General features: G+C 41.3%; 1 protein-coding gene across 2 annotated transcripts in view; it reads left to right on the forward strand.

Moving 5' to 3' along the window:
- CNTNAP5 (contactin associated protein family member 5) overlaps positions 1 to 27,678 on the forward strand; it is a 469,403-nt gene that overhangs the window by 375,180 nt on the left and 66,545 nt on the right. For both annotated transcript variants that reach the window (XR_014450796.1, XM_083153658.1), the window contains exons 17-19: positions 18,098 to 18,316; positions 21,109 to 21,348; positions 24,378 to 24,602. Coding sequence is in view for 1 of the 2 variants with exons in the window: in XM_083153658.1 (XP_083009784.1) it covers positions 18,098 to 18,316; positions 21,109 to 21,348; positions 24,378 to 24,602 (684 nt within the window). In the remaining variant the exon portion in view is untranslated. The remainder of the gene's footprint in view (positions 1 to 18,097; positions 18,317 to 21,108; positions 21,349 to 24,377; positions 24,603 to 27,678) is intronic.

The following is a 27,678-nucleotide window of genomic DNA, read 5'->3' on the forward strand; positions in this document are numbered from 1 at the left end:
GCCCTTATATATGTGCGTGTGTGTAAACATATATATATATATATATATATCTCATCTATATATATATATATGTCTAGTGTGCGTTTGTATGTCTCCAAAACACTGCCATCAGTTGGCAGCGAGTTAAACTACATCTCTCTCTCACACATGCACAAACACAGAGGCAATCACAAGATAGCAGACTAGCTTTCGAAGCATTTTGAGCTTAGTAATATATATACATTATGGCCCTTATTCTAATCTGTGCGGTACGGCCCGCGTGCGGCCGTACCGCCGATGTTTTCACTCTGCACATGCGCAGAGGTCACTCTGCGCATGTGCAGGCGAAATCGCCGCACACAAAAATTATACGCCGCAAAGGGGGCGTATAGGGGCGTATAGGGGCTTGATAGCCTCATTTACCTATGAATACGCCCAGCGTTTCATGGGCGTTCCCATGCAAACGCGGGGCGTATGCATGGTAATGAGGCTATGACGCCAGTGATGGGGGCGGAAAGCTGACATCGCCGGATGTCAGCTCTCAGCCCCCATACAAGCTTTCACACGGACGATTGTCCGTGTGCTCTAAGCTTGCGTGAGCGGGGGGAGCGTGCGGCCCTGCCTTCGATGGTCGTCGACCATCGAATGCAGGGGGCAGCTCCCACCATGGTGGAGGCGTACGCCCCACCATTTTCATGCGGATCGCCAGCCGTCCGCGTACGGACGGCCGTGGCGATCCGTATTGTAGGCGGGGATTGGTTTGTGCGGCCGGAGCAACGTATGCGGCTCCGGCCGCACAGACCAGAATAAGGGCCTATGTGTGTGTGTGTGTGTGTGTGTGTGTGTGTGTGTGTGTGTGTGTGTGTGTGTGTGTGTGTGTGTGTGTGTGTGTGTGTGTGTGTGGAGAGAAACCATATTGAGTTGGCACTCTGAAAACATTTCCAAAATAAGTAGAACTTTTTTGCACAAAAATCCTTCACGTGTTTTGGGGCACAGCCTTTTCTCAGGGATATATAAATGTATGTATGTATGTATGTATGTATTTATGTATGTGAGTGACTGACTGTGAAATCACTCTTTTCTTGCCAAGGAAAACGGCAAAGCAAAGTTTCATTACGATAACTCTAGCGCAGGATGCAATAAAAGGGGGCCTGGAGGCCTTTAAGCTCATTAAACAAATGATACATTTTATGAATGCTAATTACTTCATAATGAGGATTGATATAATGATAATTGCACATCAAAGTCCAATTCAATTGGTTTCTCATTTTTTGTGGACATAAAATTTTAAATAAAATAAACAGCGATAAATGAGTACTATAATTACTCATTGCAACTAGCCATATAGTCACTAACTTTTCAGAATCACAATAATAAGTTAGAGAACTCTTAGATGATAATAACTCCTTAATGTTCAAGCATTGTTTTTCTATAAGATGCAGATGAGTTTGTTGCCTGAATACTTTTCTTAGAGGACTCCCTATGGACACGCTGCCCAGGAGAAGACATTTCTCTCAGCAGTAAGGGTCTCAGAGAGAGATGTATTACTACTTAATGACTGGAGGAACAGCTCAGGCAGCATCTCAATTGTGGCTAAAACTCCTATTACATTTCTGCTGCAACAAAGCACTAATGCAGTAGAGTTTGACGTAAACACATTGGATGAACAGATTAGTTGGTATGCTGTAATCAAAGATTAAATAGATTTGTTTTCTTACAGGAACTGAATCTATTGATTTCATATATTTATCATCCAGAATCTCATTGTTCCTCCCTTGAAAGACTTCATACATTTCTGTACAGAAAATACATAATATGAACATTAGCACAGCATTGTAGGCCATAGGTAAAGCAATGTACAAACCCCATTGAAGACATAAATGAAAAAAAAAACTCATTTGGTCCTACTGTATGCTATCTCTAAACATGCTTCTGTTTAGTGATTTGCTGCCATGCTCTGATTGGTTGATAGCTCCAGTTTACCACAAATCAGCATGCTGAGAGATATTTAAGGTCTGCCTTCAGACTTTGAGGCTGGTTGTGCTGATTGTGTGGAATTCACAATCAGTGTGGCTGGACCACAGTCTCCAGCTGCTTTCTAAGATGCTCTGGAGGCACCAGTCCAGAGGTCAAGTCCCTGGCCTAGCAAACCCATGCTTGAAAGGCCCAGAGATTCCTGGAGCTCTGGGCAGCTTTCCATTGAGCCTTTATGATACATAGGGGGTTATTCTAGTTCATTCTTTCTGACAAAATCCTTCTTAGATGGACAAAACCATGTGCACTGCGGGTGGGGCAGATGTAACTTGTTCAGAGAGAATTAGATTTGGGCGGGGTTTTTCTTCAAAGTGAGATCTATATTGCAGTGTAAAATAAAGCAGTCAGTATTTTCCCTGCACAGAAACAAAATAACTCACCCAACTCTAATTCTATCTGCACATGTTACATCTGCCCCCCTGCAGTGCACATGGTTTTGTCCATCTAAGAAGGATTTTGTCAGAAAGAATGAACTAGAATAAACCCCATAGTTACATAGTATTTAAGGCCGAATAAAGACGTGTGTCCATCGAGTTCAACCTTGTCTAGTAGTGTATTATCTATTTGCTACATCCCTTCTTATATGTTGTGTATACTGATTTATTTAAAGACAGATTATGATTGTTGTTTGTACCCCTGGATGTTTTTACCCAATAGATGATGTCCAACCTTATTTAAACTTATTTATTGTGTCTGCCGACACCAACCCTCTAGAAAGAGAGTTCCACAATTTAACTGCTGTGACCGTAAAACTTTTTTCCTTCTAAGTGAACAACATCTTCTTTCCTCTAGTCTTAACTCATGCCCACATGTCCTAGAGTCCTTCCTTGCAGTAAAAAGGGCGTCTGACAGTTCCTTATATTGGCCCCTGATATATTAGTACATGTTTAGCATGTCTCCCCTTAAACGTCTCTTTTCTAGCAAAAATAATCCCAATTTGTTCAATTTGTCATCATAGCTTAAATTCTCCAACCCCTTTATTAGCTTTGTTGCTCTTCTTTGGAATTTTTCCAGTTCTATGATATCTTTTTTTTAGTGCAGGGCCTAGAATTGTACTCCATATTCTAGATGCAGTCTAACCAATGCTTTGTACAGTGGCATAATTACATTTGAGTCCCTATTCTCCATACCACTTTTTATACAGACTAGTCTCCTGTTGTCCTTATTTGTTGCTATATGACACTGAGCACTACACCCTAGATTGTTATCTATTTGGACTCCTAGATCCTTTTCCCAGTATGATTTAACCAAAGCAAACCCGGTTAGGTTATAACTAGCACATTGGTTGTGTCTCCCAGGATGCATAATCTTGCATTTATCCACATTGAGTCACTTTTTCTAGTTTATTAAGATTGCACTGAAATGTGGAGACATCCTTGGTTGTTGTAATTACTTTGCTCATTTTTGTGACATTAGCAAAGATGGAAACTTTGCTAAGTATACCCACCCCAATATTGTCAATAAATATGTTATGTAAAAGGGGCCCTAGCACCAACCCCTGTGGCACTCCACTTAGTACTGGTATCATCCTTGATACTGTACTGTTTACAACCACACTCTGTTCTCTATCCCACAGCCAGTTTCCTACCCATATATACAAATCTTTACCCCTAGCCAAAATTCCTCCATTTTATTTATCAACCTCTTATGGGGAATGGTATCAAAAGCCTTATGTTAAGAGTATGCTGCAGAACACGCTCAGTCATTTCTTTTCAAATAGATACCAATAGAGTCCTGGCAACAAATGCTAATTTAAAGGACAGTGGGGCAGATGTATTAAGCCTGGCGAAACGATAAACTTGAGATAAAGTGGAAGGAGATAATGCACCAGCCAATCAGCTGTGTTTGAAATATTATAGTTGGAAGTTGATTGGCTGATGCGTTATCTCTTTCCAGTTTATCTCCACTTTATCTCAAGTTTATCTCTTCGCCAGGCTTAGTACATCTGCTCCAGTCTACTTTGTCACCACTGTTTATCAAGTTGGTTCTTAATTGTGTAATTTTTTATTGCATAAAAATGTACATTAAGCACGGGCATACATTGGAACAGTGGCATATTAACATCTGCTAAGGGCTATGATAATAAAACATCTCATTCTCATTAGACATTTCTTGCGTATTTCTTGTGTAGTCCATCTGAAAGATTGAGTGTTTATACAATGTATTCGTACAGTTCGTGCTTTGCCTATAAAATCCAAATTATTAATTTTTTAACTTTATGTCTAAATAACTAAACTACTTTTAGAAGAAAGAAGAGGAAAGAATAGGGTAGGAGAAAAAAAAGGAAAAAAGACAATAAAAAGAGAAAGGAAGGAAAAAATAAAATATACTATATAGAAAGCGAATAAAAATCTTAGGATAACATCGTGTAAATGGCAGTTGTGCGCTTGTCATGATTAAAAGGTATGTATAGTCGAGGGTGGACGGAGATGCTAGGTCATCCTTGTACTTGATACACCAATAGCCAGCTTTATCAATTAATTCAGCCGTTGTTGAGATTGTGTTGGACATCGATGGCTGTGGCAAATCTAGAGGACGTCCATCTGCTCCACTTATTCAGGTATGAGGTAAGAGAGCCCCTAGATCTGTAAGTGAATCTCTCGTGCCCGGAGACCTCATTCACCAAGGCTCTCCAGTTATAGATGTTTGGACACGTAACATCGAACCACTTCCTGGCAATAAGGACCTTGGCCAGGGTTGTTAGACAGAGGACATATTTATATATTGCGGGCGATAGATTCTCTTCAAGGTCAAGGGCAAACATACAGTATTTGGGATCAAAGGCTGGGATAGAGAGTTCAGTGATACCTATATCTGTCCAAACCGCTTCCCAGAATGCATAGATCTGTGGGCAGGACCAGAGCATGTGCCAGAAGTCAGCCGCAGGTGAGGTACATCTAGGGCACATGTCATCTGATCTAAGCCCTGCTCTGAACATAGATACAGGGGAGCGGTATGCTCTATGTAGCACATAAAATGAGATTTGTTGGTATCTCATACACGGTGTAGTATATTTGACAGAGCTAAGAATCTGTAGCCATTGCTCATCTTCTAAGGTTCCTATGTTGGGTTCCCACTTAGTTTTCAGGGAGTCCAGACTGTCACACTCTATTTGGCCGATAAGGTAGCTGTATATGGCGGACACTTGGCCCTTTGCAGTCAAGTTGTTAAGAAGGGTCTTGACTGGGGATGTGAAGGTGGGAGGGGGGGGATCACCAAACTGGGCCTGAGCGGCATGTCTCAGCTGCAGATATCGGAAGAAGAGCCTGCTTGACAGCTGGAATTCCTCAGACAGCTGTTGGAACGTTTTAATAGATCCCTCTAGAAACAGCTGGGAAGCAGATTTTAAACCCACCCCCATCCAAAATCCCTCAAATGAGAGTCTCCTGAATTCAGGGTAAGTTCTGTTATACCACAGAGGGGTCTCCACCTCCACGCCCCCCAAGCCGCACATCTTATGCGCTTGTCTCCACACCATTAGTGCCTGTCGAAAAAGAGGAGAAGTAGTGGGAGTGAAAGGACAGGAGAGAAGGAACTGGATTGGAGAAAGGCGGGACCCCACACACTCGGCATAGGCGCACTCAAAGGTAGACCCACATCGTCCCAGGATCCAGTCCGAGAGGTGCGCTAGTTGGGCTGCTATGTAGTATGCTTGGATATTCGGGAGACCCAGGCCTCCATCCACTCTTGATTTGGTTAGTGTTCTAAATGCAATTCTAGGTGGTCTATTCCCCCAAATAAAAGATGAGATTAGGCTATTTATACTAATAAAGGCATGCTTAGGTATATAAACCGGGGAATGTTGCAGCAAATATAGATACTTGGGGAGTATTGTCATTTTGATAAGATTTACTCGTCCCATAACTATGAGGGGGAGTTTCTTCCATTGGTGAATACGTCTCTTAAGTTCAGTGGTGACCGGGTCAATATTAAGCGATCTGAAGTCAGTCACCCTAGGGGTTACCCAGACCCCCAGATATTTAAATTTTAAGACCCACTGGAGGGGGGAGGAGGAAATCAGGTCATTTGGAATTATGCCTGAAATAGGCAGGATACTTGATTTCCCCCAATTTATCAGGAGGCCCGAGAACGCCCCAAATGTCTCTACAATTTCCAACATAGCCTGGAGGGAGGTTTCAGCATCATTAAGAAAAAGGAGGGTATCGTCTGCGTATAAGGCGACCACATCCGTCTGTCCCCCCAGGGGGATACCTTTAACCAGTGGGGATGTGCGAAGCAAGATAGCCAATGGCTCTATAGCTAAGGCGAAGAGGGTGGGGGATAGAGGGCATCCCTGCCTAGTCCCTCTGTGGAGTGTAAATGCCGATGTAACGAACCCATTGACCAACATACGGGCCTTCGGAGAGGAATAGAGGAGACGGACCCAGTTAATAAAAACAGGGCCAAAGGCAAAACGCTGCAGGACCTCCCATAGGTAACCCCATTCAACGGAGTCAAAGGCTTTGGCCGCATCGAGTGACACGACCACCGCCCCCTCCCCGCATTTCGTACCCCCCTGCAAGTGACAAAAAAGCCGCCTAAGATTTCGGGTTGTGGACCGTCCAGGCATAAAGCCCGATTGGTCTTCGTGTATCACCGTGGTGATCACTGCGTTTAGTCTAGTTGCTAGAATTTTTGCTAGTATCTTTACATCTGTTTGGAGGAGTGAGATAGGGCGATAGGAATCTGGGAGGGAAGGGTCTTTTCCAGGTTTTGGGATCACCACTATTATTGCCTCTGACATAGATGGGGGGAGACCGCCATAGCGTGTAAGATCGTTATATAGCTAGAGGAGATAAGGGATGAAGTATTCCTTGTGTTTTTTATAAACCTCTATCGGGATGCCATCGCTGCCAGGGGATTTTTTGTTTGGGAAGGAGGCAATAGCTGCCTCAACCTCCGAGGCTGTAATATCCGCTTCTAAGAGATCGATAGAGTTCTGGGAAAGGGTGGGAATTGGGATCTGTGAGAGATATTGGGTTAGTTGGCTCGGGGTGTATGTCGCCCGAGACAAGTACAGTGAAGAATAGAAGGACAAGAAGGCTTGGGCGATATCAGGGGTAGTGAAGTGTTCCATACCCTGGGGGTCGCAGATTTTTTGAACAGAGTTCATTGTCCTGTCATCTCGGGCCAGATATGCCAAGTAGGTGCCGCTTACATCTGACTGGGAGTATCTAGCATGCGATGAGAAGAGGAGACTACGCTTGGATTTATCTAGTAGATAGTCAGTCCAGGCCTTACGTGCCCCATCCCACCTCTCCCTATCCTCGAGTAGTCCTGACTCTAGATATGTGGCCTCACTCTGGGAGCATGATTTTTCCAGCTTCACTTCTTCCGCCCTACTAGCTTTTTTAATGGCTGCTATATTTTTTATAAGGGATCCCCGCATAACGGCTTTAAATGTGTCGTGTCGTATACCAGGGTCTGCACAGGAGACATTATTCTCCTGGAAATCCCTCCACTCCCCAACCAATCCCCCATCATCCTTCATAAGGGTAAGCCAAAAGGGATTCAGTCTCCAAGTAGCAGCTCCCTTTGGTGGCATAAGATCAAGGGTAATCACTATAGGAGAGTGATCTGATATCCCTCTTTGTAGGTATTCGATTGCTATCACTTTATGTGTAAGGTCTGGAGAGATAAGTGCCAAGTCTATTCTGGAGAATGCCTGTGCTTCCCTTTGCCCCTTCCCCTACCCCATTTGCAAAACTCCTTCACGAACTCAACCTAGTCGATGCTTGGAGATATAGACACCCAAAGCAAATACAATTCTCCTGCTACTCAGCGGGACGCTGAGTAGCAGGAGAATTGTATTTGCTTTGGGTGTCTATATCTCCAAGCATCGACTAGGTTGAGTTCGTGAAGGAGTTTTGCAAATGGGGTAGGGGAAGGGGCAAAGGGAAGCACAGGGCGCTCTGGGCCTGATAGTTTGTCCAAGTGTTTATCTAAGATATTATTAAAGTCCCCTATGCAGACAATTGGAGCTGATGGGAAAGAGGCCAAAAACGTTACCGCTTTCCTGAGCACCTCATTGCTATAAGGGGGGGGGATATATACAGCAAGTATGTTCAAAAGGGTGTGGTTTATGTGTGCCCTGAGGAAAATATATATACCATACTGGTCTATTTGATGGTGAGTGAGGTGAAAATTAATACTTTTCTTGACCAGAATAGAAACGCCTCTAGCATTGGGCGAAAAGGTGGAGTGAAACATGTGGCCCACCCAGGGTTTTTTAAGGGCCATGGTTCTAGTTCCTACCAAGTGGGTCTCTGATAGGCACACTATGTCTGCCCCGTGTTTTTTAATCTCTGAGAGGACCAGGGAACGCTTGATGCGGTCATTGAGTCCACGGACGTTCCAGCCGAGTATGCGGAGCCCCGCTAAAGGTTGAGCCTGAGACATTTATAGCGTGAAGCAGATGGAGTAAAGGGATGAAGAGAGACATGAGTGTTAGCTAGAAGAGAAGAAGAGTTTTTTCGGGCCATAGGGATATGGAAGAGAAAATACACCCATAGTCTAGGTCCCTCTGCTTTGAGTTCCGTTAATGCTAGTGTATCTTTTGTGTGAGTCGTCCACACCCAACGTCTACACCTGTACGTATATTCATTTTTGCAAGCACATCTTAGTAAGAATAAATAAATTGCCATTTTACGTTTTAAATTATATAGTTGGAAAAAGAAAAAGAAAAAGAAAGAAAGTGTACGGAGAAAAAAAAACCCCAACATCCTAGCCCACCCTGTATACCTATCGAACATTAGATATACTTTGGATCCCTAGTAACCTAAACAAATAACCTAACTAACAAATATCTATAAAGCGAGAGAAGGAAAAAAAAGGAAGAAAACCCTCGGGGTATATAGACCAACGGTCGTCTATCTGTTAACTATTTCCTGGCATTAAGCTCCATTTGGGAACATATTTCCTGTATAAGGATTAGCTTTAGAAACAAAAAAGATTAAATATCCTGAGTTGCTTACATAAAACACAATTAAGCATTGATATGACAAAAGTCCACCTCTTAGAGAAAACAGAACATTTATGCTCACGCGTAGAAGGACAGTCAGGGCGTTATGGCCTGCGATCAAGCCAGTGTTCAGCCTCTTGTGGTGTATTAAAGAAGTGAGAGTCTCCATCCAACACAACCCGCAGCCGCGCCGGGAAGAGCATGGAGTACTGGATCTGGCGGTCTCGGAGTTTTCTCTTGACCTGGAGAAACTGGGCCTTATCAAGTTGGTTCTTAGCAATTTTTCTGTTCCCTTATTTTTAATAATTTTCTATAATACTATAAGAAGTTACCTAAGTATTGTTTATTGTTGTTGTGCTTATTATTTATAATCATAGTGTACATTATAAAGATAAAAATATATCTGAAACAGAATTACATTTGCTTATTATTCTATGTGTATCTCCAGTAAATTAATCAAGGTAAAATTGTGTTGTCTTTTTGTGAAGGCTATTATGAGCAATAGGCAACCATGATGCTTTGCCTTTGTAGCTGCATTTAGTATTGCCATGATAACTTCCGAAATAATCACCTTATTAAAAAAAGTTATAGTAAATTTTAATGGATTTTGGAAGTCCTGGATAAGGATTTACCTGACTCTCTCTGTAGAATTCCAATATACCTATAAATTACTAGCAGTGGTACATCATTGCATATGTTGTGTATGTTTTTCTCATTTCATTTACATATCTATCTCAAACTCTCATGGAATGTGTGGAAAGCGTCCAAATTTAGGGAAACCTGCTCTCATGGAGAGTTATTCACCCTCCCATATTTTGCTTACTGTATTTCCCAAGCAATGTGCTTGGTGGCAGGGCTGCCGACAGGGGGGAGGGGTCTGGGGGTACTTGAGTCCCGGGTCCCACCGATCTGACAGAGGGTAGGGCCCGGCCTGCTATCCCAGCTCACTCCCGCCCCTTCACTGTCCTTGCCGCCTGGCTCCGAGTTCATCACGATCACGGGCCCGGCGGCAGCGGCGGGACATTGTCAATGAGCACGGCAGTCCTGCATCCTGGCTCCAGCAACAAGCCGGCAGCCGGGACTCTGCACAGGAAGCCCCCACCGCACGGCGTGACGTAATGACATCAAGCCTTGAGTGAAAAACTTGCTGCATGCTGCATCATATCTGGAGAGAGGAGCTGCCTGCCAGCCACCCTGACCCCGGGCTTAAGGTTATTAATTAAAAATGCCCGGAGGGGGGAGGGAATTGAGGGGGAGGGAATTGTGGGGGATGGGGGGGGGGGGATGCTCAGTGTGTCCACTGCCCACCAATGTGTATATTTTTATACACCCACTGCCCACCAATGTGTGTATATTTATACATCCACTGCCCACCAATGTGTATATATTTATACATCCACTGCCCACCAATGTATATATTTTAATATGCCCACTGCCCACCAATGTATATATTTTAATATGCCCACTGCCCACCAATGTATATTTTTTATATGCTCACTAATGTGTGTATTTTTATATATCCACTGCCCACCAATGTATATATTTTTATATCTCCTCTGCCCACCAATGTATATATTTTTATATGCCCACTGCTACCAATGTATATTTAAACACCACTGCCCACCAATGTTTATTAATAATAGGTGGTAACATATAAATTACTGGCGCAGGCCAGCAATGTACTATATATAATGCCTATTATTAATAAACATTGGTGGGCAGTGGTGTTTAAATATACATTGGTAGCAGTGGGCATATGAAAATATATACATTGGTGGGCAGTGGATATATAAAAATATACACATTAGTGAGCATATAAAAAATATACATTGGTGGGCAGTGGGCATATTAAAATATATACATTGGTGGGCAGTGGATGTATAAATATATACACATTGGTGGGCAGTGGATGTATAAATATACACACATTGGTGGGCAGTGGGTGTATAAAAATATAAATATTGGTGGGCAGTGGTGTTTAAATAAATATACATTGGTGGCAGTGGGCATATAAATATATAAATATTGGTGGGCAATGGGCATCTAAAAATATATACATCAGTGGGCATATAAAAATATACATTGCTGGGCAGTGGGCATATAAAAATATATACATTGCTGGGCAGTGGGCATATAAAACTATACATTGGTGGGCATTGAAAACTATATACATTGGTGGGCATATAAAAATATATGCATTGCTGGGCAGTGGGCATATACAAGTATGTTTATATTTTTTTAACAGCAGTCCTGTGCCCCACAATTTCTTAAGGCAGCCCTGCTTTGTGGGCAACATGACTAGGACCACCGCATTCCCAGCATTTGCTACTTGTACATCCTTTCTTGAAACTCACAGTCGGGGGACAACAAAAGGAGACAAGTGTTGTCTTTGCTATTTACTTGTACTTGTACAATGGTGGCCAATTTGTACATTTATCTGAATGCTATTAAGTGAAGCCTTAAAGTTCATCATTTATAAAGAGGAATAACATTATCAAGAGCTATTAATTATCCTGTTTCTGTCAGTAAGAAGCTGCGGTGTGATAAAAACATTAGAATGTGTCTCAATTGTTTTCTAAATTCAGTAGGGAATGCATAAAGTTTTAAATAACTTTAGAACATTAACCCTTTAAGTTCCAGCATCGCTGTGAAAGATCCTCAAAATATCTGCTAAAAATGACAGCATTGCTCACAGCATTGCTCACAGCAAAATAAATAGACATGCAGCCAAGACAATTAATTGAAATGTAACGAAACACTGCACCCAAAAAAGAACAGTCGCTGTGAGCGACGGTGGCATTTTTAGCGGTTATTTTCAGGATCTCTCACAGAAACAGTGGCACTGAAAGGGTTAAAAGCATATAGCATAAAGGTACCTTGTAACCTTCTTTTACTCCATATATTAAAAATGCATTTGCAACGGCACCTCACATTTTCATGCCTACTTTACCAAGCAAAGCCTGATGCATTTAGTATAAGATTCCAACTGTTCTTTTGTAAAGGCGTTTTCATATGAAAAACACATGGATACGTTCATTGTAATTCATCATGGACAGATTGCTATTGTTGATCTGCTAAAAGCTTTGCAAAGTCAGTCGCACTGCTGTTGTCACTGTGGAACAGAATGGCTGATCTTAAAATGTTTCACACTAGCTAAAACCAGTTTTTTTCCTACTCTATATGAGAGATTATAACAATTTCTCCAGACCTGGTTGAGTCACTCCTTTTATTTTGTTCATGATTTTTTAAAAATATGTGATGAATTAATTGAAGACTACATTAGATCCAAGTGGAGTGTTCTTAAAGAGAACTGAAAGAGACAGGTGCCATGGATCCATTGGTGGAACTAAGGGCCTGATTCAGAGATAATCTCTATTGTGCGAATCCGCAATCCGTTCCATTATTGAATGAGTGGATCATAGCATGTGACAGAAATTCCCTTGCAATTTGGCGGACAGGAAGTTGCTGTTTGGCAGTGGACAATTGCCGTTTTTAGAAAATGTATGAAAAAATGCAGGCGTGTTCAGGAGTTTTAAAGGAGGGCGTGTGATGTCAGCGCTGTCCTTGATTAGCCTGTCAAAGAGTTGTGTAAGGGTCACACTTATATTTGTGCAAACTGGGAAAATCATTCGATGGGGAGTGAATTGTGTATGGATGTGCGATATTTTCACAATTCAATAGCAGATTTACACAGGGGGGCTTTTCTTTCTGTATGCACAGAGGCTAACCTTCGCAGTCATCTACAAACTTGCAGTTGAGCGTTTAGGTCTGAATCAGGCCCCAAACCGTTGCTGTAGCTGCTGCTACTCTAAAGCTTAGAGATGAGTTGTTGTAGAGCAGGCATGTCCAAACTTTGGCCCTCCAGCTGTTGTGAAACTACACATACATACAGATAGCCATTAACATGTGGTTTCTTGCTGACTAATTGTAGACCCAATTTAGGGTAACAGTGGTGTGGGGTGCGGTGCCCCTGGACTGGTTGGGCTGGGTGGCTTTAGTGCGGCATGCCCTTACATTCTATTAACACTTTTCCCTCACTAACACTATCTCTCTCTTATTTTAATTACATTTCATTTATTTCTCTCTTTATGTATAGCTTCGGCTTCCTATCACTAATTATTAACACTTAGTATCTCACTGGCATGCCGCACTGGGCCTCCTAGCTTATGATAGTTTTTGGGGTGCCACACCCTGCACCTAGATATAGTGCTTGGGACCCTCAATATACAGAGAAGCCTTGACGCGGCTTGGGGCATATCATACACCTGCGCAGGTATATGTAACCAATATCTCTGAATTCTATTATCATGTAGTGTTCAAGATTGGTTGCTAAAACTATTCAGTGTGCCGGGGGAACCAATGTCTTGTTACTTACTAAGTGAAACTACACATCCCAGCATGCCTCGACATAGTTCTAGTATTCCCTAATAGCGAGGCATGGTGGGACTTGTAGTTTCACAACAGCTGGAGGACCAGAGTTTGGACATGCATTTTGTAGAGGCTGTATACTCTGCATTGACAGTGGTGAGGCACATTCCTAGGGGCAATACTTGCTGGGTGTGGCACATCTGACTAAAAGTAATAAAACAAGCTTCCGTATGAATAATATGAAATGTTATAACTAATGGCTCGTTTTATCATTATATTATATTATATTAAAATTGTGCACCGACAATCACCTATTAGGATAAATTGTACTGTGACCTTTTCATGTAGTCATGGAGGATTTGCAAAAATTCTCTAGTGGATAGGTTAAGAAAAGCTCTAAATCAGACATGTTTTGTTGCTGCCCATAGCAACCAATCAGCTTTGATCATATTCTAGATTGCAATAGAGAAATTATAGCTATAATCTAATTGGTTGCTATAGGCAAACCACCACCAGTTTTAGAAGACTTACTAAATCTACCCTAAAAGAGGAAAAAACTATGAGGGATATTCAAACTCTGTAAACAATTCTGACAGGGGCAAAATTGGCAGTTCAGTATTCAATCCCAGCTGGGACTCGCCATCCAGGCTGGTACTCGCCTGCTACAGACCCGCCTCCATATGGAAAGTCCATTGAATGACAAAAAGACTGTGTTTTTGCCGACCCAATGACTTTCCGACACTCGTCAGCCAGAACATTGAGTTCGGTATACATTCAGAAAAACTGAAAATGGCCCGGGATTCTGACTATCAGGACGTTTCGACAGTTATAATCCCAGATTGAATAACCCCCTATATCAACAAAGAGTAACTACACACTAACAACCTGAAGTACGGCATCACCAACAGTCATTCCAGTGAAGCTTTGCTTGTTATGCTTGTCCTGTAACTGTTGTTATACTCCATCAGTTATCATAAGTACTGTATGTCAGGCTAGCATCGCCAGTTACACCACTTCCTGCACCTATTATGATTTCTAAAAAGCAGAGCTGGGTCCACCGCCAACATTTTTTCTATCTGGCCTGGTGACGTTGTAATCATCTCCTGCATTGACCTTTTGATGTTCTTTATTGCTTATTAATAGTTTCCTTCTTTACATCAAGGCATGTATGTCAATCAGGGTCAGCTCTCATCCTCAAGGACCTTAGTTGATCCAAAATAATTAAAAAAAAAAAGCAAATAGTAAGAAGAACAGCCTCCTTTTAGATCAATACTGACAACTGGACAAGTCTATATATCAATAGCAAGGCATGACCTCTGAAAGGATAGTATAATGAATCAGTTGTCAGTAATTCTTCTGTATGAGGCATTAATATATTTATAAACAATTATTCATATTGCCTTATCCTGTTAGATTGGCATTTAGTCGTAACTGACTTTCTGTACAGTGGATTTATTTGTTTAACCATTTCACCTATTCAAGGACATCTTGTAGAGGTACACTTGCACTGTGGTATGTATTGTTATACTGAACACATCTAGCTTCTAAATACAGCAAAGAGTTTAAAAACTCCATAATGACACATACACTGTAGGTCCATACACACTGGACATTTTTTCCCAAGACGTATGGATAATGATTATGGGTAAAATTGCTGGGCTGGAAAACGAGAGGCTGAAGTCGAGGGGTGAGTGTTATTATCTCCCCCCCCACCCCTCAGCCTCAGCAACACACACCTACAGCATGTGCTGTGCTGACCGCAGGCTCTGCATGAGCTCTCATGCTGTCAGTGAGACGCTCATGCTGAGCCTGCTGTCAGCACAGCACATGCTGTAGGTGTGTGCTGCTGAGGCTGAGGGGTGGGGGGGCTCCAGTAAGCCCAGGCCCGGGTAATTAGTACCCACCCCCCACCCCTCTCGGAGGCCCTGCACCTAAGTGTTGCGCTTCTATTCTGAAATGCAAATACAGGTAATATACACTACAACAGTTTGTCAAAAGAGAAATAATTATTATTTATTAATAATAAAAATAAAATTAATAATAATATGGGATTGCATTTTAAGGGCATGCCTGGAGTTTTAGATAAACAGCATCTTGGCTTTTCACATTCCTATCAAACCTTTTATTTTGCATTTTTAGATAAATAATTCTGACCTGTTTGGTTCTTGAAGGAGACAATATGCTAATACAAACTGAGTCAATTTGATGGATGTGTTTTCTAAATCTTAAGCTTAATGATTAGTGTGTTTCTTGTTTAATTGGTGCAATCATACATTTTCAAGTGCAAATCAGTTACAATAAAATGACATCAGCTTGATTCTAGCAAAATGCAACTTGTAAAAACACAAAGAAAAATAATTTTACAGCATTTGAATAATAACCTTTCAGAGCTCACAGCAGCCTGATAACATAATGAACACAATTTAACAAATGGTGCAGTTTCCAAGTAGATTTATCTTGTGATCCGTACTGTGTGGGAAGAAAAAGAACATTTCAAAGTTATATGTTTATATTTTTTCTCTCAATCTACATTTAATAAATTGTTCATCAGGCGCTTCTTGCTTAAATGTCAAAAATAACTACACAAATAAGAATAACTCAAATTATAACTTCAGAAACCTCTAGTTTACAGGTTGCAAGTGTTTTTCTTACCTTCTAAACCCAAGTTATTGTTGTTCCACAAATTTGATTTGACAAAAGGATCACATTTAGGATCAATTTAAGCATACACAACACAATCAAATTGCACAACTGACTGTCAATCAATTAAATGTTACATGTGTCAGGAATCATTTCATAAAGAGTATTATACATTTTTTAGATTTTTTTTTAATGTGACTTAAACCTAATTAATTGAATAATTATTTTATTCTAATGTGCAAAGGCCATGTAAACTATATTACCATAAGTTCTTCAAATCATTTGCATTATCCACTTTAAAATTGCTGTTGAAAGTGATATTAGGCATACACATGTGTCGATTTAAGCCCCATTCCTAAATTGCCTAGAAAAGAAGGGAAAATCAGAGGCCAAGGTCTCACCCTTTGCATGCCATTGATATACGTGATTAAGGCGACACACTTACTGGGCATATACACAGAGAGATTTAAGCAAAAGATGTGTTGTGAGCAATTTAGTGTGAGAGATTTCCTACAGTCACACTGAGAGATTTGTACAAGAGATTTGTGCTGAGTGATTTAGTATGGGAGATTTGTGTTAAGAGAAAAAAACAAATAATGGCTGGGTATGAGTGATGCAGATTGCTCAGATCGCTTCCTAAAACATGTGCGATTTGCAGGTTCTTGCTAAACGATCTGACTAGATATATAGAGGGAGCCGTTTTCATTCATCCTGACAGCGCATCGTGTCCTGCCATCTCGGCACGCTGAGAATGGGACACGCATGCATGTGAGACCAGGGCTTAAAGTAGTCATGCAGAGGTGGGGAACTCATTTCTCTATGCCATCTAATTACCGTCCCTCCCCTCCCCCATCAGGCAGAGACAGGGCCAGTGGTAGGGTATTCAGCATCCCCTGCAAACTAGAATGGTTTTCTGTGAGAATTACTGTGCAGGGCCAATGTGGAGCTTAAAATGTTCCAACTCACCATTAGAGGTGGTGGAACTGCCGTTTCCCCTCACTTTAACCCCTGTGTGAGATACTTGCCCACCTTATTCGCTGCAACGGGATGAATGAGCATGTGAGGCGCTCATGTGTCCCTGTCTCGGCAAATGGGGGGCCGAGACAGCAAGACATAGGGGTTATTCTGGGTGATTTGCAAGGCTGCAAATTAGTAGCCTTGCGAGTCCACCAAACCCCACCCGGGAACGACCCCCGCCCCCTCAAAGTGCTGCTTTGCCCGAACAGCTGTGAATGGATGTTTTGCATAAACAGCCATTCGCATGGCTCGGGTAACCGCCCACATCTTTCAATGGTCACCGACCATCGAATGATGTTTAGCGTGCACGCATATATAAATGACTTTTCAGTTACTTACATTTGCGTGCACGCTGGCGTGGATATGGGTGGGCAGCTGACATCCGGTGATGTCAGCTACCCACCCCCCCCCACACCCGCGTCATTGCCTCACTACCATGAGAACGCCCAGCATTCTCATGGGAATGCCCATGGAACGCTGGGCGTTCCCATATACTAAGGGGGCAGCCCGGCGCCCCCTGCCCATGCCGCCATGGGTGCGTGCACCCGGCGAACCGAAAGGTCGCTGTGGGTGCATGCACCATGCGCCTTCACATGTGCAGATACCCGCCTGCGCATGCGCAGATGCGCAACATCGGTACTGCGTGCGAATGAGGCCCATGTTGCGCTATCGGGATGACTGAAAATGGCTCCATCTGTATACTGCATGCTCAAATGTTCTAGACTGGCGATAGCAATGCGCGGCTCTGCACGTCACCATTGCTATGGGGGAAACACACTGTGTTTTGTGCTTCATTTCTAAACAATTTAGCTAATCGCTTAGAAATTAAGCAGCATTCTCCCCATGTGTATGCCCATAAGAAGAGCAGACCCAGGGAAAACAGCAGCATTGAGTAAACAGATTAATAATGTTAAGCAATAAGTGGCACTATAGCCTTAAGTAAAAGCTTTATCAGTAAATACATGGTCAAGAAATAATATGTAGTGGAGGCCACAATTAGTTCTTGTGCACAACAGCAACAGCAATAAATAACAAGCGTAAATCAATTGGTAAAAATAGATATTGATTGTGGTATTGATTGGCTTGTGTACTTTACAGCTCCCTACCAGGTCACATTTTCATTTGATGTGGGAAGTGGTCCCATGGAGGTTTCTCTGCAATCAGTCAAGGCTTTGAATGATGGTCAGTGGCATCATGTCAGGGCTGAGAGGAATATTAAAGAAACCAGTCTTGTTGTAGACAGCCAGCCAAGAAAACTCGTGCAGAGTCCACCTGATGCACGAGTCCGGGTCCAGGTGAACACTCAGTTGTACGTGGGTAAGTAAAGATTGTTTACCAAGCATTTACTGCTAGGAGGAAATCCATCAAAATGTGTTCACATTAAGTGAAAATGTACTGAACATTTGTTTCCTGTTATAAGCAACTCTTCAGTGACCTTACAATCAAAATAAGACAAGAAAACTAGAGCAAAACACGGATTTTCATCACCCGGGGCAAGGCAATAATTTCGCTTTACCCTGCCTCCCTCCACCCTGTATGCATACTGTATATGGGTATCACATCCTGCACTCAGGGCTTGTGACCCCTTAATCCTCCTAGATGACCTGACAAAACAAGACATTATCAAAGTGTAATATACTGTAGTATAATTATAAAAGTTTACACTGGATAAAAGAAACATTCACAAACAAACAAGATCATACAAGAGGTGAAAATTGCTTGCAAAGGAATTATTGATGGATTTATAACACATCAGTAAAGTACCTCTTTGTTATGGATCTCCCCCTTAGTGACACATGGTTATGTCAGAATCCTAAGTGGAGTTGGATAGACTCCGAAGGAGACAGATGAGGCATGAAATGAGTGAATGCTCACCTATAATTATTGCTGATTATGCTCTGTGCACATGTACTGACACTCTTGCCAGTACAGAGGAAACCAACCATTTGTGTGCAACCACTCCTAATGACTTTGGACATACTGTAGGTGCAGGCTCCCTCTTCTTGCTCTACCTGGCTAAGATAAGACTGGATTGCGACTGGAGGCTTCAGTGATTACACAGGAATGCTAGAAATTACAGCACACAGTGGAATTATAATGAAATGAATGGATTGCATGTGCAGCTACCCAAATTATGCAAATATTATTAATTTGCTATGTCATTATAAATATGCAGGCTTCCCCTTCCTCATTTATTGAGAAAACATTCTTTATTTCAATAAAATGCAGTGTTGCATGCAGTGTAAAGTGACTTTTTTAAGAACCGTATTGAACAAATGGATGTGTTTTTTAAATTGCAAAAAACTGGACACAGGGTTCCATTCAGACCTGCAAGATTGTGGAGCTCAGAGTGCAGGAAAAGGCTTCTCCACACCTCCCCACTCAAGTGAATTCCCATCCATGTAAACAGCTGCAAAAGCATTTGCATCTGTGCACATGAGGGGAAACCCATTCGGAATCACTCACCATCTAACGGTTTTCCACCCTGTTCGCAGCGCAGAGAAAGTCTAGACTCATTGCTGCGAATACCGTGGAGAGAAAGAGGCCACTGATGATGTCAGCAACCCTCCCTCTCAATGGCTGGGGAATGCCTGCGTTTTATGGGGCACTCCCAGAAAACGCATGGTTACCACCCCAAATGGCCGCAGGTCGTCCTGTGAGCAGCCAATAAAAAAGCTAGCCTTTGCTGGCTGTCCTCATATAGATTGCTTGCACATGTGCGGTTCTCCAATAATCACTTGTGCTGTGAATTTGCAGCAGAGCAAACAGGTCTGAATCAGGCCCACCGTCCCCATTCACAGCTTTGCAGCCATCACTATCAACTTTATACTTACATAATGGTCAGAGCTTACGCAAGTCAGCCTTCTTCAAGAGGCTGTGTTTGAGATTTTTCGGCAGCTATGTAGCTTTTATTTGAGATTACAGGCACAGAACATGGCCCTACTGTGTTACTTTGCCCTTTGTGCACGCCCAGTGTAAGGTACAATCAATCCCATCTTCCAGTTCCAGTCTATTCTCAGTCCCCCAATTACAGAGAGTCACAAGTCAGTTTTGATACATAAAAAAGACCTGGAAAGCAAAAAAACAAAAACAAAAAAAAACAAATGTACTTTGCCAAAAATCACAGAAAAAACTTTCAATTATATATATATATATATATATATATATATATATATATATATATATATATATATATACAGCTTGTCGATCCGGCACTCCCTACACAGAAGCAATGGGAACTGGGTGCCTTTGCCAGAAACAGATATAGAAGAAGTTGTAGGTAGGTCCCGTAGTAGGTGACAAACCGCACGGCACTCCAGGCATTAAGTGAAGGCAAAATTTAATGCAACAGTTTCGGAGCTCTAAGCTCCTTCGTCAGGCATACAGGTTATACAGTGAGATAACTGTATAACCTGTATGCCTGACGAAGGAGCTTAGAGCTCCGAAACTGTTGCATTAAATTTTGCCTTCACTTAATGCCTGGAGTGCCGTGCGGTTTGTCACCTACTGCGGGACCTACCTACAACTTCATATATATATATATATATATATATATATATATATATAGGTTTGTGGGCCGGACCGGCACTCTGTCCCTCTTGTTAGTTTGCTTCGGTGCCTTCCAATACTTGGAATAGTATGTAGGAAAAACAATGGCGGCACTCGCAGACTTGTGGTGAATAATAATTATTTTTATCTCATCATACAAACTGGTGCAAAAGTGTCCGACGTTTCGGGGATGTCCCCCATTTTCAAGGTGCAAAAAACAACTGCACCTTGAAAACGGGGGACATCCCCGAAACGTCGGACACTTTTGCACCAGTTTGTATGATGAAATAAAAAGAGTTATTATTCACCACAAGTCTGCGAGTGCCGCCATTGTTTTTCCTACATACTATATATGTGTGTGTGTGTGTGTGTGTGTGTGTGTGTGACTTATCCACTGTTCTATGTGTCTAATAACATATATATTAATATTTATATTCATAAAAATACATGATAGGAGTAAATATACAATCTGATCAATTGGAAAATGATATTCGGTATTTAACAATAATTGTTTAATTTACAGTAGTACCTGAAGCTGAACATACTTTTGTGCTTTCTAGGGGGTACCGCATCCAAGCAAAAAGGTTTTGTGGGATGTATCCGATTCCTCCAGCTGAATGGACAAACCATGGATCTGGAAGAGAAGGCCAGAGTGACTCCAGGAATAAGGCCGGGCTGTCCAGGCCACTGCACTAGTTATGGCAATTTATGCCAAAACAATGGAAAATGTGTGGAGAAGCGCAATGGATTTATGTGTGACTGCACAAATTCTGCCTTTGAGGGTCCATATTGTAAAAAAGGTGAGAACAATTTCATAGCTGGAATAAGATAATTGCAAATGATTATTCCACACAAGACATATTATTTTTTTTTAAATTGAATTTAAAATGAAATTTCTAGATATTTTGTTTGCTTCCTGATACATTCTGGTGATTTACAGTGTGTCAAAAATCATGGTTATGATTACTGTTTGTGTCCCCAGTAGTGATATCATGTGTTTGTTACTGTCTACAATTTCGGAGAGGGAACATTTTAGTCAATGTATTTTTATAGCAAAGGGCAATATTCTGCAGATCTTTATAGGTCAGTAAAGTAATCATCTGCAGAAAATATTGTTATATATCTTATCAATGGGTAAATGAAGTTGAGCAATGTTCCGTAGCTTTCTAGGACTACAGTAATCCATTCATTTGCAGAATGCAACAATATTTGTCTACAGTATCAAGGGGTAAATTGCACAGAGAAATGTTCTGCTATGTCTGAAGAGATGCATAATATTTGAATATGTATCTGTCAGGGGGGAGATAAAATAATGAAAAAGAAGAGAGTGTTAAACTGCACTCAGCATAATGTGATGGTATTGTGTAGTACATATGCTTATCTGAAATTAATACATGTGGCGGGAATAATAGTTTACCTGACTTGAGACACAATGCTCTGAATTAAATCAGGTGGATTCCTTTAGGGAGCTCCCTTTTTGTTATAGCAGTAGAAGACTAGTATATTTAACAATTTATGTTGTATGTGGCGATACCTCCCATCATAAACCATCCTGCAGGTCTCTAGAGATCAATAACTTATAATTTAAAGAATATTTTAATATATATTTCTGGATGGAATAGATACACGGGCAGAACCAGGGCCGTCTTAACAGCAGTGTGGGCCCCTGGGCAAAGCAATGCACTGGGGCTCTTACCCATTCTCCCCTCCTGGGGGTGAGAGGTGCTATCAGCAGCAGATTTGATGTCCCAGGGGTGGCAGGGGGTGCTCTATCTTCCACTCAACGTGTAGGACCTGGAGCAGTAACTTCTGCTAATTACTGCTTTACTGCACAGGTGGTGGGAGGGGGAACACTAACGTGTGGAAGGGCTGAGCTGAATAAAGGGAGTTCCAGGGAGGTAGGGGGGGTTTTATATGCAGAGGGGGGTTGGATAATGGAGTGGGCTTAATATTCGTCATTTTCCGGTGGAAGGGCAGCTTGTTTGACTGCAGATATCGCCATTATCTGGAAATAGATTTCTTAGCCTTCAATAATATAAAAACTAGTCCCAACTTTCAGGAGGTGCTGGGGACTTGGGGATCAGAGATCAGGAGCCAGAGCAATCCATTGACAGAAATATAAAACTACAACAGACGTTTGGAGCTGGAACAGGGACCGGCTGCTGGAAGGCTGATATCACTAATTCTGGATATGATAGAAACAAGCCGCTACTGTTGCCAGAAAGGGGAGAGTCCCAGCTTTTGGAATATACTCTCAGAAAAACAAGTCAGAGAGAACCTGAGAAATATGACTGGGAAGTGCAATTAACAGGTCGGATGTCTCCAGTTCCCCGGGGCCGGTTTTCAAAATTCTGGTATCCCTGGAAAAAGGGGATCCTCAGCTATCAGCATACAGCCCTTATGCACATGGGGCCCCTGGGCAAGTGCCCATTAAGCCCATATGAAAAGATGGTCCTGGGCAGGACACGTAATCTATATGTACCACAACACAGTTTGAGGCTTCCATGCTCACTGAACATGCCCTGAAGTGCAGCATGGGAGGACCAGGGCCTTTGAAGATTAGTATGGCAGGGTCTGCAGTGTATGGTACAGGTATATAAGCTGTTCATATATATATATATATATATATATATATATATATTGTAATGAGAGGAAATATTGTTTTATCGTTATGATAACTGTAACTCTGTAACTTTAGCATCCCTTACTTGTGATTTATTTTAATTTTAAAATAGCCAGAGAAGCATTAAAGTCTGTTCTATGTTTAGACTTTTACATTTCTTGGATTGCTGCCAATTTACAGTTTTGTCCAGGTTTTTTCTTTGTCTACACAGATTACAGATACACATATTGGATATCATATTAATGAAGTTTACAGAATAGTTATTTTTGCATTACAAAAAGGCACCTCATGAGATTGGCCCGCACATTGGGGGTGATTCTTTAACGATCTAATGGTGGAGCGTCTGCGCGTATTTGCATATGTGCAGACCCCGGCACATAATGGCTTTGGCAAGTCACACACTCGTCGGGCTGTTCATTGCGAAGATAAAGGGAAATAGCTGGACGGGAGCGGAAAAGGGGCTCGGTCATGGGTACATCCAGCTCTTTATGGTCGGCCCCATGAAAATGCTGGCCATTCCCATAGGGATACAGGCATATGTTGTCTGCCGGGTCAAGTGGCTGATGTCACAGATATTCAGCGCCTGTCCCCTATTCAGCAGACACCAAAGGAAATAAAAGTCAGTTGAGAAATCAATTCGATGGTCGACGATCAGCAAATGATTTCTCTTGCTAACAGACCCATGTGAGGGGATGCGTTAGCAAACACATCCCCTCGCATGGTACTGAGGATATTCGGGATGGGCATTTGGCGTGGGGCGTTTCAATGCTTGGTAAGCAGTGATTTCCACTGCTTAGCGAACCAACAAAAATCAGGCCCATTATCCAGTGGGGCTGATATAATTCTTATGAAAGGGGTGACCTTAGTCTCATTGGTGCAATACATTTTGAATTTTTAAGAGGGAAGTTATAGTTTAGAGTAGAGTAAATAAGGTGCCCTATCCAGCGGAGGTCTCTAGGCCCACCAGTGGCAGCTATAGAGTTGGGGCTGCAGCCCACTCTAAAATTCAAATAGAGGAGTCACACCAACTGTTAATGAGTCCCAGACAGTGATGTTTGGATTGTGCTGCTGCACCACCTCTACGGCCACCACTGGTGCACACTTGTAAATGAAGCCGAGATGCAGAGTTTTGAAAAGGGTCTTTGTGAGGATCAATCTTAGTAGTTTGGATTTTAAGAACTTTTTTCTTTTCTGTTGTTATTCTAGAAGTTTCTGCCATGTTTGAAGCTGGAACCTCCGTCACCTATGTTTTCCAGGAGCCGTACCCCGTGTCCAGGAATGCAAGCTCATCCGCGTCAGCAATATATGCAGACACATTGATATCTAGAGAGAATATTGCATTCAGCTTTCTGACGGGACAAGCGCCAAGCCTTTTACTCTACTTGAATTCATTCTATCAGGATTACCTGGCTGTGCTTCTCTGCAGAAATGGTGAGTCTGTGTGTTACAAGACCCATTACACAATACAATGGTTATGCTGCAGATTTCTATTAGGTATTAATCTCCAAATTACATATGCGTATTGTTAGGGAATGCCATTTTTATGTGACAATTATTCAGTCCACAATAGCCTTCCTGTGATGCTTTTATTGTGCAAAACACAATAAAACAGTTAATAGAAACATATTTTCAGCACATAGGTTAATACAAGTACCGTACATGAGTACTTTCAATTCTAGGAAAATTTCATCCTACAGTATGTTAAAATGCACCTGACATTTATATGCAATGGAGAAAGCCATCGAAGGCCATCTCTTGGGTTGAACTGATATCTATGAGAATTATATTGTTAATAATCTGTTAGTTCTTAATAAATCAGTGACATTACTAGTTCCCAATGAGTTAATATTCTATATTTCACATATTAGTTTAGTCCAGAAAATTGCTTAATCCGCAGAAAAGTGTTTATATGACACGTTTAGTTGGTTAAGATTCCATAGACAAATTATACCATTATAAAAATATTTTATCATTTTAATATTTTTTTTTCATAATTTAAGGTGTTTAAATATTTGTTAAATAAGCTGAATCCCACAATGACTTTAAGGGAAAAGAGCAGCACAACATAGTGAGTCAAGTATGAAAGGGTTAACTGCAACTTTGAAGAAAGTGGTACAAAGGAGGACTAAAGACACCTAAGACACACAGTAATATGAGAATGGCACAGTTAGTGGTAGAAAATGTAAGACATGGTTTTCCACTTATACTGGAGGTGTATGTGGTGATTATGGTAGAGGGAGGTGAGTTTCTGGGTAACTGCATACCTAGCTTTGCTAGTTGCAACAATTAGCCAGGTGGATAGACAGCTGAATGTCCATGTAACAGATTTGCCCACTGAAATGCATTTTGGGGCTTGATGTAACAGCATCCATGTTCAGTGGCCATGTGGGTTACTGGATGAAGTCAGATTTTTTTAAAGGGACAAATGATTGCCCCTTTTAAAAATATCTGAGTTCATCCTTCAGCCTGCATGGCCACTGAACTGGCACGCTTTTATATCCACATTTTGGGTTTACAGGAGTGTAGATCCAACTATAAATGTACATGGAAAGGGAAAAGGCCACTTTAACGTTCCCCCATTTTGACTTTAATGCCTTCCCCATAGGTTTAGTTTTTCAATTGTAGGCCTAATGTAATTATTGGTGGCATGGCAGAGGAATTACACTCATGTACAGAGTTGGCACCATCCTGATAAGAGTGAGGTTCATTGTGAGTGTCCTTAGTACATTTGTCACTTTTGGGTGCTTGAATTGTTTTGTATTATTTTGGTAGAAATGTACCTAGAAATGTGCTTCCCAGTTTACAAATGTGTTTGAAAGATGTAATAGACAATCCTGTTGGCCAGTGAAATTCCAATCTTTTTACAATAATTACTGTAGTCTCCACGGATCTGAATATGTTCCACCAAAATGTGTCTATTCAACAGTTATTATGCAACACAAATTTTATTGTTCATGTGGTTGTAATTTTGCTTTTAGTTGGCATACAACAGGTAACACCCCTGATCTACCCTGTTACTCCACTGAAATATAAATATTGCACCAGTAGCCTATATTCGGACCAGTAAAGAGTTGGAAAATCAAATAGTTAATTATTCAAATCATTACCACCACTTCAGCATAAAATAATCTTCTTTATTTGCAAATATTTGTCAAAACTTGAAGTATTCACAGAAACTATCTATATAAATGAATGAATCATATACAGATATATGATTTATAGGTATTTAATAATGTATATTATACATCCCCAATATGTGTCCACCCTCAATGTTTAGCCTACATTATTTACAGCACCAGCTCTGTGGGAAATAAATAAATAAAAAGAAGAACCTTTGTTACCACCTGAACAGTGGCAGAACTCTGGGAGGCAATGGAGTCATCTGCCGCCGGGCTCCTGTTCTCAAGGGGGCAGATGAGAGCAGGTTTAAATCCATTAATTGAAAGCCATCAAAATAGCTTCTGTGGCTGAGTTCTGAAATATATGTGTTCTTTCTCTCTCCACACATATATATATATATATATATATATATATATATATATATATATGTAAGTCCAAGGACAAGGCACTCACCAGACTTTTCAAATGCAAAGGTACTGTTTATTCCTTAAAATGACTGCATATTTCCAACGTTTTGGACCTCCTCAGGGCCCTTAATCATGGCACAGTCCATCAGTAGAGACCCAGGTAGCAGACATCTGCTTCCTGGGTCTCTACTGATGGACTGTGCCATGATTAAGGGCCCTGAGGAGGTCCGAAACTTTGGAATATGCAGTCATTTTAAGGAATAAACAGTACCTTTGCATTTGAAAAGTCTGGTGAGTGCCTTGTCCTTGGACTTACATACTAGCTGTTCTGGCATCTACACAAAGCACCCCAGCAATAATTACAAGGATCTACTGTGAGTGCATTGGAAAGAGACATTTATATATATATATATATATATATATATAATTATTTAAGGTTGTGTGTGTGTGTGTGTGTGTGTGTGTTTGTGTGTGGATGTATTGGGGGCACCAACATACATCTTGCCTCCAGGCAACTGGGATGAACTTACGCCATTGCACCTGAAAGATATCATCACTATAAAGCTAGGTACACACTATACAAATTTCATAAATGATATGCACAATAAAGTTATTGTTAACAATATCATTGTGCATCTCATTCAGTGTGTACCCACTATATCATTAATGGTGCATGCTCCGCGGATCGGTAACAATAACCTCAATAAAAAAAAAAAATTTTGACTAGGAATATCTTGTGACATTTTGTGGCTAATTATATATATTACAGAGGTAGAGTTGATATTTAAGTATGGTATATTATACCATACACAGAAAAGATAGTCTTATTAAAGATATTTCTCCACAGTCTCTGTACCAAATTTTTTTTTGCTTCTGTCCTCCCTCATCGTGGATCATATAGCATTGGGTGAAGAACAAACAAAAAACAATTAAGTGTAGTATTTTCAAAACCAAACTTTAGAAATGGTCAAGGTTCCCAT

The sequence above is a fragment of the Crinia signifera genome, chromosome 7 (genome assembly GCF_055691185.1).
Source record: "Crinia signifera chromosome 7, ASM5569118v1, whole genome shotgun sequence".
Taxonomy (NCBI): Eukaryota; Metazoa; Chordata; class Amphibia; order Anura; family Myobatrachidae; genus Crinia; species Crinia signifera.